Source organism: Carassius carassius, chromosome 31, assembly GCF_963082965.1.
Source record: "Carassius carassius chromosome 31, fCarCar2.1, whole genome shotgun sequence".
Classification (NCBI taxonomy): Eukaryota; Metazoa; Chordata; class Actinopteri; order Cypriniformes; family Cyprinidae; genus Carassius; species Carassius carassius.
Window position 1 is genome coordinate 12,158,899 of NC_081785.1, and position 14,081 is coordinate 12,172,979.

Here is a 14,081-nt window from a genome sequence, read left to right on the forward strand (position 1 = left end):
AACTGGCAATGGTTATTGTTTGACTTACACAAAATTAGAAAGAAAAGAAAAGTTTTTCATGATTTTTACAAATTTAATACAAACAATTCTGGCAAACTATATCAGCATAAAGACAGATATATTAAAAAATAGAAATAAAAAATACAAATAGAAAATAGTAATAGTAAAATAGAAATAGTCTATAATTTAAAATATATTAAGTTCTAAATATTTTTAAATCAAATTTAACATTATTTGATTTAACAACTTGACTTTTACAAAGAAAAATATTAAAATGCCCCAAAATTGGTTAGTTAAAAAATGCTAAATAAGCCAGTTCTCTAACTAATAAGCTTTGTTTTGAGTATTTCAATTAAAAAAAAAATAAAATAAATACAAATTGAAAATAACAATTGAAGGATGTTCTGAAGTGTTAAATATTATAATTTTAAATGTTTTTTCTCAAATTGAAAATGACATTTCTAGGGTTTAAAAAAACAAAACAAAAAAAACATTTAGCTGTGTTAAACATTTTATGTGGGATATTTTGGCTATTCTAGCTCAGAGATTCTTCTCATAAAGCCTGAGAGGACAGAGAAAGTGTGACCAACCAGCGCCTGCAACCAAATCATGAAAAGACATTCCGTCTTATCTCAGAGGCACCAAGTAACCAGAACATACTGCATATACAGCCGAACATTTTCTGAAGCCTTCAGCCATTCTCCGATTCTTCTTCTTGGAAGAAGTAATGCATTTAATACACACACACACACACACACACACACACACACAATTGGCCATGTGCAGCTCATCAGTCAGAAGGGCAGAGAGATGTGGGCTGTTAGCACTCTCTCTCTCTCTCTCTCTCTCTCCTCCCACACGCCTGTCACTGTATCCTGCTTCTCACCGCTCAGCACATAGTAGATGCACAATCATCTCCACACCCCCCGAGCACACTGTCACTGAGCCCAGGCTTTAAATAGCTGTAAATTAAGAGCGAGTCTGAAAATTAAGTGTAAAAGTCTCATGTTGAATCAGATGCGAATTATGTGGTAAAGCTTCAACTGGACAAATGAGAACGAATTATTCCAGAAACAAAAAGAAAAAGAGAGACATACTGTAGATCTGCTGTAGGGATAAACTCTGCCTGACTACAAGAGGTGGATCCAATCAGCTGTAGACTTTATCTCACACACACACACACTTCTAAATTTCTCCAGAGTCTCTTCTCCAGCTCCCACGTGGTTTTTGATATCCCCCTCATCCACCAGAGCCATAGATCCAAGTTGCCAGGCAACCCCTAAAATCCCCAAAGACAGACGCGCTCAAGCCCGCACTTGGATGGATCAGCGCTCACACAACATGACACACATATACAGAGACATACAGAAAGAGAGTGGTTGCCATGGTGATTTCTGTAGGTTGGCTGCAAAAGCTTCCCTAAATGTTTCTGTAGAGAATGACAAAAAGGACAAACAAGGTTGAGAGCTTCGAGTTCATGTTCTTTTATTGGAAAAAAAATCAAAAGACAAGCATATACAACTTGGAATGAACATAAACAGAACTGAAGGTGGGCAGTCGAAACAAACTCCTGGCGGCCAAAGCCCTCTTTTGGACTCTCCAGAGAAAAATCAACATGCTCACGGTCAGAGCCCAGAGGAAAAACTAAAGATACAAACATTTATGGTACAGTCACCATTGCCCTTACCCGAAAAACACTTCCACGTAAGGTGAAAGGTCACACCCTTAAACTCCTAAGCCACTCCCTCCCGCTAAATGCCCCTGCTATTGGGCACAATGCACAAAGAAACAAAACGCCAAATATCCTGACATGCCAAACATAGTTTAAAAACTCTTAACTGCTAATTTTTCTTAGAAATATCTCTTTATTAAGTTATTGAAGCAAACTGCAAAGGTCCCATTCATTCGTCCTCTATGCAGATTCCGAAAAACCCGCCCACCACCGCCAAATGATATTCAAACCTCTTTTAAATTCACCCCCAGAACGCTCCGACAGACATCGCTGAGGTTTCCGCCTCAATAGCGGCTCTGAACTCAAGCTGCATGCATGTAGAACAGAAACAGGAAGTAGAAGACGATTGGCCAGCCCAAACATCACCACTAGCAAATGGAACCAGTTAAGCAGTTCACCAGATGCTTTTACTTTAGTTTCTGAAGGTTTGATATCAGGATTAGTTGATTGATCAATTTGTAGACGTCTAAGCAGTTCTTTGGGAACAGGACCATTAACCAGTACATGCAGTTCATTTATGTCTTTTTTTTGTTTATTTTATTATATTTTTTTTTCTATATATGGACATTTTCCTTTTATAACATTCAGTATTTTCTATACAGAAACAGTATGAATAAATGAATATTTTTGCGTAAGAGGTAAGTAAAACATTTGACTGATTTTTTTTTTTGTCTTCTAAAGAGGTCAGGAGAGAGCAGAAGAGCTTCACTTTGCTGTCATCATTTGTACAAATTCTGTGGACAGAAAGAGAGATGGACACTTCAGACATGAGGCTAATGATCACAACATGAGCACAAAATCTACTAGTTTACAAGCTGCTCTTTTAAATTAGTCTCCATTTTTGTATATGCATGCAAATTATCTCCAAGCTACATTAATGTAATTGAAGTGGCAATTTATAAAAGTAATGTTTAATCTGCATAAAACGGCGACCCTTTCCAGGTAACCTCAGCACACAGCTGCATCGTACCTTCGTAATTGACCTGACCGTCGCCGTCGATGTCAGCTTCTCTGATCATTTCGTCCACCTCTTCATCCGTTAGCTTCTCACCCAGGTTTGTCATGACGTGGCGAAGCTCTGCTGCGCTGATGTAGCCGTTCCCATCCTTTCAGACACAGACAGGATCAATAAGTCAGCTGTGTCATGTTAAAATATTAAACCACTAAATCCAAAGTAGTTGATTTTAAAAAGTGTAACAACGTATTGTGGAAGCACAATGCAGATAAAAGGGGCAGCAGTGGTAACATTCAACAAAGGGAAGCAGTTCAATGATGATTTTTCCTAAATATTTGACAATCAAATGTCCTAGTAAACCTGTAGGGAGAGATGTCTGACTGTGGAAGTGACTGTGAATCCCTTCAAACCAGCTGCAGCTTCACGTGGAACAAGGGCTTATTTAGTTTTCCAAGGGTTGCTTTGTTTTTCTGTCTCCTCACTCTTTCCATGGAAGCAAAAACACCATCTTACCACAATGCCTTCTTTTCAGCACTGACCTTGTCAAACACTCGGAAAGCCTCGCGGATCTCCTCCTCACTGTCGGTGTCTTTCATTTTCCGGGCCATCATTGTCAGAAACTCTGGAAAGTCGATGGTTCCATTACCTGAAAGAAACAGAGAAAGAATAAATGGATATGAGCCAGGATGTTTGGAAAACTCTGATAAAGTATCCCGGAGTGCAGGATGAAAGCAGGGGAGTCAATAGGGCATAATTATAATGAGGTCTAATAGCACATATTTAGTGTGTTTGAGTGTCATCTAAGTAAAGTGAATTAGTCCTAGTTGAGAGAGTCACAGCAAACACTCAAGGATGACTATCTAAAACTATGAGAAAGGTCACAGGAATTATTGTTTATTTTCTTATATTGTGAGATTAAATCAAATTAGGGACACAAAATGTATCAACAGTGGAGTTTTTATTTAAAACACTAGTAATATGATAAAAGTAAAATGGTAATTTTTAGCTAAACATTAATATGCATTTTTCATGCTTTAAATGTTGCCATGACTGAAATTTACTTGTAGCATTTAAAATGACTCATTTTAGCTTTTAGACTTTCATGTTTACTTTAGACAAAACAGTGCAGAACTTTAATATTGATCACATTTTTCATTTCTAAATTAATTCTAAACAAGGCAAATGTTGAAGGTTCTGGGATTTTCAAGCTGAAATGTGTTTTATTCTCTTGTGGTTTACCAAGCTGAGGTGGGATATTTCCATTACACGGGACAAATATGACATCCTCCTGTGTGCATGCGTGTGTGAAAATGATCACTACAGCCATTCCCAGAGGGCTCACACAGCGTGTGTAATCTGACAATGTGGATGTAGACACGTGCTTGCATATATATGTGTGTGGTTTTCTTTACATTGCATGTTCTTCTCGATGGAGCTCTTCACAAACACTCTCTTGATTCCATGGCCACCACTGCCAAAGTAGATTATGTAAAGCTGTGTTTCCTCTAGAACTTTTTTCAGCTGTGGTGGCAGGACTATTTCCCATGGATCACACCCCTTCCCCCTTGTGGCTAAATCTCCCTACCCGTTAATCACATGCACTCAGACTCAGAATTTAATTTATTTTAACTGGCAAATTATAGGCCTATTTCAAATCTTCCATTTAGGTCTAAAATTTTAGAAAAGGTTGTGTCTGCTCAATTGAGCACCTTCCTGCACAAAAATGATCTGTATGAAGAATTTCACCATAGCCCCACCATAGCACAGAAACTGCACTTGTTAAAATTACAAATGACCTGCTTCTTGCGTCAGATCAAGGCTGCATCTCATGTCTAGTTTTACTTGATCTTAGTGCTGCGTTCGACACCATAGATCAGGGATAGGCAACTCCGGTCCTGGGGGGCCACTATCCTGCAGAGTTTAGCTCCAACCCTAATTAAACACACCTGAACAAGGCAATCAGTGTTTTCGGGATTACTAGATAGATACATGCAGGTGAGTTTTTATGAGGGCTGAAGCTAAACTCTGCAGGATAATGGCCCTCCAGGACTGGAGTTGCCTATCCCTGCCATAGATCATGACATACTCATAGATCGATTACAAAACTATACAGGTATTCAAGGGCAGACTCTAAGATGGTTTAGATCCTACCTGTCCGATCGCTACCATTTTGTTTACTTAAATGGGGAGTCATCTCATTTATCATCAGTAAAATATGGAGTGCCACAAGGATCCGTCCTAGGTCCCCTTCTATTTTCAATATACATGTTGCCCCTTGGTAATATTATTAGAAAATACGGAATTAGCTTCCACTGTTATGCTGATGATACTCAGCTATATATCTCAACGAGACCAGATGAAACCTCTTAATTATCTAAGCTAACAGAGTGTGTTAAAAATTTAAAATATTGGATGACTAATAATTTTCTCCAATTAAATTCGGATAAGACAGAGATATTAATTATTGGACCAAAAAACACTACACAGAATCTTGTAGATTACAATCTGCAACAAGATGGATGTACTGTTACTTCTTCTACAGTCAAAAATCTGGGTGTTATATTAGACAGTCTTTTGAAAATCATATTTCCCATGTTACAAAAACTGCATTCTTCCATTTTAGAAACATTGCCAAGCTACGAAACATGTTGTCTGTTTCTGATGCAGAAAAGCTAGTTCATGCATTCATGACCTCTAGACTGGACTATTGTAACGCACTTCTAGGTGGTTGTCCTGCTTCTTCAATAAACAAGCTACAGGTAGTCCAAAATGCAGCGGCTAGAGTCCTTACCAGGTCAAGAAAATATGATCATATTACCCCAATTTTACAGTCGCTGCACTGGCTACCTATTAAGTTCCGTATCAGTTACAAATTATCATTACTTACCTAGAAGGCCCTAAATGGTTTAGCTCCTGCATACCTAACTAGCCTTCTACCACGCTACAATCCATCACGCTCCCTAAGGTCACAAAACGCTGGACTTTTGGTAGTTCCTAGGATAGCAAAGTCCACTAAAGGATGTAGAGCTTTTTCACATTTGGCTCCCAAACTCTGGAATAGCCTTCCTGATAATGTTCGGGGTTCAGACACACTCTCTCGGTTTAAATCTAGATTAAAAACGCATCTCTTTCGCCAAGCATTTGAATAATGTATCTTAAATTGTGAGTATAGTTGTATCTGATCAAATGTGCATTCTTATTCTTTAGCTTGGGTTAAACGAATTAATTTTACTTTGTTGAAACAGCAGCTATGCTAATGATGTCTCTATTTGTTTCTATGTTTTGCCACGGGTAACTAGGATTTATACAAGCTCCAGTCTGGATCCAGAACACCTGAGAAGAGATGATGCTGACCCTCAGAGGACCCCAGATGATGCTAAGCCTGAATCAACAAACAGAACTAACAAATATTGCTACAAGTGTGACTGCATCATATAATAATAATTATTAATTATTAATAATATTAATAATGTTCATCATCTGGCTGACTACGACTTGTATACATTTTTCTACAAATCCTGTCATACATGCACAAACTGACAGTCACCACTTATAAGCTATTACTAAATATTGTAGAAACATAATTTTCTGTAAAGTTGCTTTGTAACGATTTGTATTCTAAAAAGCGCTATACAAATAAACTTGAATTGAATTGAATTTTAACAAAAAAAATAAGATAAGTAACAAGCACAATACATTCAGTCATTGAGTTATTGAAGCGGAATCTGCAGGAATGAGTTTAATTATGCGCAAAACTACAATTCCTGCGCCTAAATTCAGGTCCTGCTCTAGACCAAGCGGCAACCTTTCAATCTCTCTCTTGAATCCAACATTGAAGTGACTTAAACTGAAATTTATCGACTGGCTGCTACAGACTGGCTCCAAAAGGAAGTCAATCCCATAGACCCCATGAGTGATGGGTTGTTACTGAATGTTGGTTCATTTAGTACAAATCTTTAATATGACTCAGGAGCAACAAGTTCTCTCAGCAAGGGATTTGCTCAGTTCATGTTGACCAAACATGCGGAACCTCCAGTAGCTTCTGTACAGGAAACAGAAATGATAAGTTTACCTCCCGAGTCTTTCGGGTTAGAGTCGTTCGTTCATCACATGCAGCCACATAGACCAGAGGCTATGATGTCTGTACAGGAAAGAGAAATTATTAGTTCATCTTCCGAATCTTCAAGTCCGAGCAAAGACTGTATAATAATGATATAATATAGTTTTGAATGGTGACAGCAGCAATGGATACAGAAATAAGATAATAATTCCCAAACTTCCTTTCAAACAAGCGTGTCATTTGTTTCTTTACTCTTAAAGGTACGTAATGTTTTGTGGTTTAAAATTTTATTTGAGCTTAATAGCTTAGTTCTTACAATCTATAAATTGTGAATTCCTGTGATGGTTCTTTTTTTATAACACTGAATGTGGTAATAAAGAGTTGGTTAATGCTTTAAACTTTATCTGTATGGTGGGGAAAATCACTTTGATCATTTCTAAATTGAACACAACATTACAAGATACTGATCCAGGAAGCGGTCACAAAAGAATGAACATCTCGGACCTGAAGACTCAAGAGTCTTTCCGGTACAGAATGCCTTATGCTTATGGGGCTGTCACGTGATGAACGAACGACTTGAACAAATGAACTAATAACTTGTTTCCTGTAAAGACTACATGACTTTCAGTTAACACACGGGGATGTGACGTGACAAAAGAACAAACCACCCCAAGGCTCGGGAGGTGAGGTGAACTAACAGACTGCTCAGCCAGCTAAGCAATGTATTCATCATTTCGGTTTATTATAATTTGGTCTTGGTTGGATTATAGTTATGTAATGTGATCAATGTTTGCATAAATAGATTTGTTGGGGGATTTGGATATTAACATGTAACATTTTAATTATATTCTGTTGAAATTAACAAAATGACTTGAAAAAGGATTCGTTCATTTTTCTTAGCGAGATTCAAAGATCCAAGTCAGTAAAATGATCCGAACTTCCCATCGCTACTGTGAATTCCTCGACTACAAATGATGTGAGTGGTGACACTGTGAAGCTGCAGCCATGGATGATTTTTAGTCCTGCCACAGCAGAATGAATGTAGTGGAAACACTGTAAAGGTTTTCATGAGATCTTTATTACCTGCTGTTTTTCAACTGGCTTTTCTGCTGTCTGACCTACAAAAATGACTCCTACCGCAAAATAAATAATCAGTATGTCAGAAACCCAGAGCGTTCTGCATCGACAAATTTTAAAAGACAATAGCATTTAAGGACACTCTGTAAAGATACCACTGCATACTAGAATACTAATTAAATCAGCTCAGTAACAGGAGAAGCATCCCAGACGCATTACATTTGGTGTTATCTGAAAGCTTTCTTGTTTGCTCATAAGCTAATTACATAATAAAAATAACGTTTAATCACAGAGAAGGTGTCCATAGCATAATCTTTTCAATTGTCAAATAAAAAATAAAAAATAAAATAATAATAATAATCAGACATGTGCGTTCCCCCCTTCCCCCAAAACCAGTTAAGCACAAACCCACCCTGCAGCTGATTCCAAAGATTTCATTGGTCATTTGAATCACAGAGTTGACTGCCTACACCACACTGAAACAAAGACTAACTCCTAACCTTAACCTTAGTATACTGTAGGAAGCGTGTCCTGATAGATAACATCACGGTTTCTTCATTTCTGAAATCGGAACTAAATCCAACTCACCATCAGCATCCACCTCGTTGATCATGTCCTGCAGTTCAGCCTCCGTGGGGTTCTGCCCGAGTGAGCGCATCACTGTGCCCAGTTCTTTGGTTGTAATGGTACCATCACCATCCTTATCAAATAAGGAGAAAGCCTCCTTAAACTCTGTGTGGAAACAGATCAAAATTGTATAAAAACATATATGACATATATGAAACTTAACTTTCACAAGATGTTTTCCTGAATCATCTAGCTGAATAAGTAGTTAGGTGACTTTCACCCTCGACAATGAAGTTAATTCAGGGCATGTTTACACCACAAACACACACAGATTGGCTTACCAGCAATTTGCTCCTCGGTGAGTTGGTCAGCCTGGAAATGGAGAGGGAAAAAGTGATAAGTAAACAAGGGTCATAAACATCGTTTTAACTCTATTGTGCCAAGCACTTTACAAACCGAGCAAACCCTAATGGGACAGACGCCATGTCATGAAGAAAACAATAGTTACAAAATCAAGATCAAACCAATAAATAAGAGTAAAAGAGCTTAACCATCACATGAATATACAAAATAAACTACCACACTAAATGCTCTTCATAAAGTTGTATTAAAAAGCAAAAACATCTACTTTATCTGCTCCATCTGCTTTATCTTCTTGACACTCAAAGCTTCTGCTTGAAAACTACAAAAGAAGCCAATTAACTAATCAATGCCAGAAAACAAGACAAAATACCACATCCAAATCATAAACTAATGGTGAATGAATGTCCCCTTAAAGGCCACAGTATGAAAACCGCTAAATATGTTCAAAGGAACACAGAAAAAGTGGAATTCTTGATAAAGTAACCTTTATCCCATCAAACTGAATATCGGTCAGATCAGCCACCAGTCTCTTCGCCTTGGGTTCATTGCCACAGCCATCACTCTTCTTTACATCATGCCTTTTCATTTTAACTGGTGCTTTCCTGGGTTTGACCTCAGCGGTGGGGCTTTTCAATGAGGTCAGGCCATCCACCACTTCTCGGACCATCGCCAGACCTTCTGGCAAGGCACTCGGCCCGCTTGGCGTTTTGTGCGCCTTGCCGCCTGACATCCCCAAGCTCAGTGCGGCAGTGCTGCAGACAGTTCTTCAAGGAGATCGTAGACCACGGATAATGACACGGAGTCCTCCTCAGGGTAGATGACAGGTCTCTTTGGAGGCATTCTGGTCTTTGTGAGTAGAGGTTACCTGAAGCACGTAGTGGCGAGTCTGGCTGATGACCACAGAACCCGTGAGAGCTCACCTGACCCTTGAGGCCAGTGTTACTGTACCAACCTCCCAGGCCGCATTGGATATCCCTCAGCAAGATATTAGGCTGATTTTTGAGAAGCTTAACATCAGCAGCTCACTACGGTTACAAAGCTGAGGGTCAGGGATCGCTTGCATTATTTGAAATTAGTCAAATGGGTGACCCATCAGGTCACTCAAGCAAAGTGGGATGTATTCGGAGGTAGATCGGCAGGTACACAGAATGACAGCTAAATCAAATGACCCATCACTCTACCTGCTCCTGCGGTCATCTGTTTACAGAGTGGCACTGCTTCTCTGCTAATTGTGCAAACACCTTTCTCCATCTGTAAACACAATGGCAGGTTTTACCTTTCCCTGCACGGATGCATTATCTCACCGGTCTCAACTGTTCTTGTGATCAAATTTATTTTTCTCTGCATGTGCCTCTCTAGGGGTCCTGTAAGCCTGAGGGTTAAGGATCTGGGCTGCTAGCATAAAGACTGAGTTCAAATCCAGATAAGGACAAATATGATCTGGAGAGTTACAAAGGTCCCTTTCTGCCCTATTATAACTATCCTGATGTGTAAGGCATCTCGGCACATTGTTCCAATTAGCATGCGGTCCGTAAATCCCTTAAAAATTTACCTTAATATATGAAGACATGCTTTTACCCTTATTCAAGTCCCTAGTTATTTTCTTTTCCTGGTTATTATCCCAGTTTCATGTAGTCACCGTTTGATGGAGGGGGGATTAAAACTCACCTTATTTTTTAAATAATGTGTATGGCTAATTTTTTTATAAACAATGAAATATTTTTTTTTATAAGAAATTAGAATTGTCCAATTGAATTAAATGGTGACTTTAATAGTGAATGAATAGTTGCTGTTCTGAATTGCTTTGCGACTGCCCTGTATAATTTACAGTATTGTTAGAAAGACAAATGGACATTATATTTAAAATACGTCCAATTTAGGTAATCAGAGTAAAAGTGAATCAGAATTGAAATCATGTTGAAACAAATCTAATCAAACTGACTTAAACCAAAATGGAAATCTGTAACATTATCTAAATGTGTATTCAATTAATAAACATTTCAGCTTCTTTCCCCCAACAAAATCAATGTGGAAAATGCACCATCTGCAGATTCCCCATGGACCCTGTCCATAAAGGATTTTTTTATTCTCTCCAGCTGATGGGGGAGAACAGGATCCTGTACCTCTACTGGAAACATTCCAGGCCATCCAGTGAGGCTTCAAACATCACACACCACTGCCAGGAATTTGGCCTGGATCTGAAATGCTGCTCAATGTTGCCTGGAATCTGGCCTTGATTTAGGACTCACCAAGTGGCAAGAGCAGCTGAGAGAAGGCTGGCCTGGTCCTTGGGACACCCAATGTACGATAATGAATGTGGTATTGCCACATTCACACCATGTTAACAGGGAGTCCCCTAGGCCCCTTAACCATCATGCTGACAGATGCAAACACTCTATTGAGTCTACTTCCAGTAACTGTCTTTCTTCACAAAATGAACACCAATGTACTACCCACAACTTAGCACCTAAGACAGGAAGATGGCTGAATATAAACTCATGACCACAACTGTGAAGGCAGCTTCCTTGTGAACCAAACCAACTGTGTACAGGGGAGACAACAAGCCCTGAAATAGCCATTCGCTGATGGCTAATCTGGCCATTTCAGCTACCAGGTTACCCAATAAATTCTCGCTTAAATATTTATAAAGTTATTGTTGTAGTATTCAAGCAGTTTAGCATGACTGTCATTTCAGAGAAGCTTCCAGAAAGGCCCATATGAAGAAAGTACATGATCTACGTTCTACATGATGGGTAAAAAAACAGGAAACTAGAGCTACATTTACAGCATCGTGGCCAGGACGGTCCTGAAGAAGGGAGGAAACAGACACCTCGCACAACAACTAGCCACTCCAGCAACTAGTTTACCACAGAACTAGCACAGGCTTAAATAATATCCATAAAAAATGATTTCTACTGAGCCTTCTAGCATGGTGCTGTGGAAAAGCAGAATCAGAAGCATTTGTATGGACTCACTGAGTCGGCATTGACTTTGTTGAAATCACTCAGGACATTCTTTCCATGCTTCACGAACAATGTTTGCTTTCTTGAGCTAAAATGCACCATTTAAACAAAGGTTTGTTTATTTTCTCATTGGGTATCCAGCTGTACAATTAATGAGCTCTGTTTCAAGCTCTTATGAGGAAAAACTTTCAAGCCCAGAGCCTGGATAACAAACAGACCTGTTACTTTCCACCACAAGTCAATAAATCCCAGAATGAATCAAATAGTTTGTGCCAACCTAAACCAATAAATAAAGCCAATTTATGGTCATAATCCTACTTACTTTTGAAAGATCTGACAGTTATGCAAATGCTAATTTTAAATAAACCTAATAAAAGAGAAGCTAAGATAAATAACATGGTCATATCTAGACTACATGTAATAATGCTTTATCTTCACAGCCAACACAACCCACATGTCAGCTGCTTAAAAATCTCATTCATTTAACTACACTGAACACTTCGAGAAACATTTAAATCAAATACTGAACTTCTGTTATTGTTTTTATCAATCTTTTTTATGTGAAACCCAAAGGGAGTCGGACAGCCCCAGTCACCGTTCACTTTCATTGCATCTTATTCCATACAATTAAAAGTTAATGGTTTGCTTTCCAGGTAAGGAAAAATAGTCCTACAAGGTTTGTAACGACATAGAGGTGAGTGAATGATGACAGAATTTATATTTTCTAGGTAAATTATTTCTTTAAGGTCTTTCTTTACTCTTTATTCAGACTGTACTGATTTTGTACAGTAGCTGTCAATGATGGCTATAGCAAAATCATTCGCTAAAGCAAAGCAAATATTGTCTCAAACATATCAACTAAAAGGCAACACAATGTGTTCTTATTTAATAGACCGCGTGAACAGATCATGTCTGCTGCTGTCTAGCACATCACATTATAATAAAACGCCTATGTCACATTTCCTGCCGCACTATGACATCAATAATACTGCAACACGTTCAAAATAATAAACATGATGCAACCATCGTTTGAGAAGCGAAATGACACTCAGAACTGTGTTTCATGCATATGAAATCAAATTCGCTGTTGCACGAGAGCAAACGCAGAAAAGACAGGCGGGTGGTTAGTCATGTCTCTATATTAACCGAAATGCGTTAAATACATAAAACATGAGCACATGTTCATAAATGAGTAGTGTATGATAAAAGACGATACGCACCATATCTGATGATGGAGGGCGGACTACGTTTGTTAATCTACGATAGACTGCAGCGAGGCTCCGCTCTCAGTTAAAGCTCCAACGTGCGACTGTCGCTCGCACTCGCAGAGTATTGAAGGTGATCCGGTACTATATACAATGATGTATTACTCCGCCGTACTGGATCCCTATCACTCACTTCCGCATAGAGCAGTCATAAGCCCCGCCCACCTACTTATCATAATCACCCAAAAGTGTTTATTTATGAAAGATATAGGTTAATCGCGAAATATTATGTATAATAAGTACAATGTAATATGCACATGTAGAAGTATGTATAATATGTACTTAAGTACATTAAATCCGACATTTTTTGGTAGGTCTTTTTTTTTCATCACTGTTGAACAAACACAGCATATTTACATATTGCATGTAAACGTTCACTGTGTAAACTAATAGGTTTAATATTATTAATAGTAATATTATTTATTAATCATGCAAGTTTAGTGCCCTAATTGGAATTTTCTTTTAAATAATTTAAATATATGAGAAAGCAATGCAGATTAGCAATGTGTATTTAATATGTAATTTAAAAAAATAAGTAAATAATATTAACATGTCATACGCACGCACACACACTGAATAAATAAATAAACTGACATGTCCAGTATTTAATTTTCACTTTATTGCTGTAGGAAAAACATACAAAGATATTTTACAGATAAAAAACATAAGATCATTTAAAATCATAGCCTACTTCTAATTCTTCTCGTGAATGACCAATTAATATGTTCTGTAAAAAGTTGTTTAGAAACACACAGAAGTTGGTCTGACTAAAATCTAAAGTAAATTTATCTAATATACATTTATACATTTAGGGGCTTGAAAAGATTACAAAAACGATACAAGTGAAAAGCAAAACTGATTTTCATATGTGACAATATTATGGCAAAATGTACAGAAAGAAGAGTATAATAATAATAATAATAATAGTAATATTAATAATAAACATTAATCATTCAAGGAATATAGGAGACAAATTAAAAAGTCAGTTATTAATTGAAATAACATTATATACAAACAAAATAACATATATAGATTATGGACAAATCGACATCCAGTATAATATTTTTTTAGGGTCACAGTACTAAAAACAGTCTAGGAA

At 37.8% G+C, this 14,081-nt stretch overlaps 1 protein-coding gene across 1 annotated transcript; it reads right to left on the minus strand.

The window, feature by feature from the left end:
• Positions 1-1,468: 1,468 nt before the first annotated feature.
• LOC132111567 (calmodulin-1) lies at positions 1,469-13,055 on the minus strand. The gene is made up of 6 exons (XM_059518977.1): positions 12,938-13,055; positions 8,733-8,763; positions 8,413-8,556; positions 3,227-3,333; positions 2,703-2,838; positions 1,469-2,466 (listed from the first exon to the last, which is right to left on the minus strand). The coding sequence occupies exons 1-6, from the start codon at positions 12,938-12,940 to the stop codon at positions 2,438-2,440; spliced, it is 450 nt and encodes a 149-aa protein (XP_059374960.1). The 5' UTR covers positions 12,941-13,055; the 3' UTR covers positions 1,469-2,437.
• Between the last annotated feature and the right edge of the window lie 1,026 nt (positions 13,056-14,081).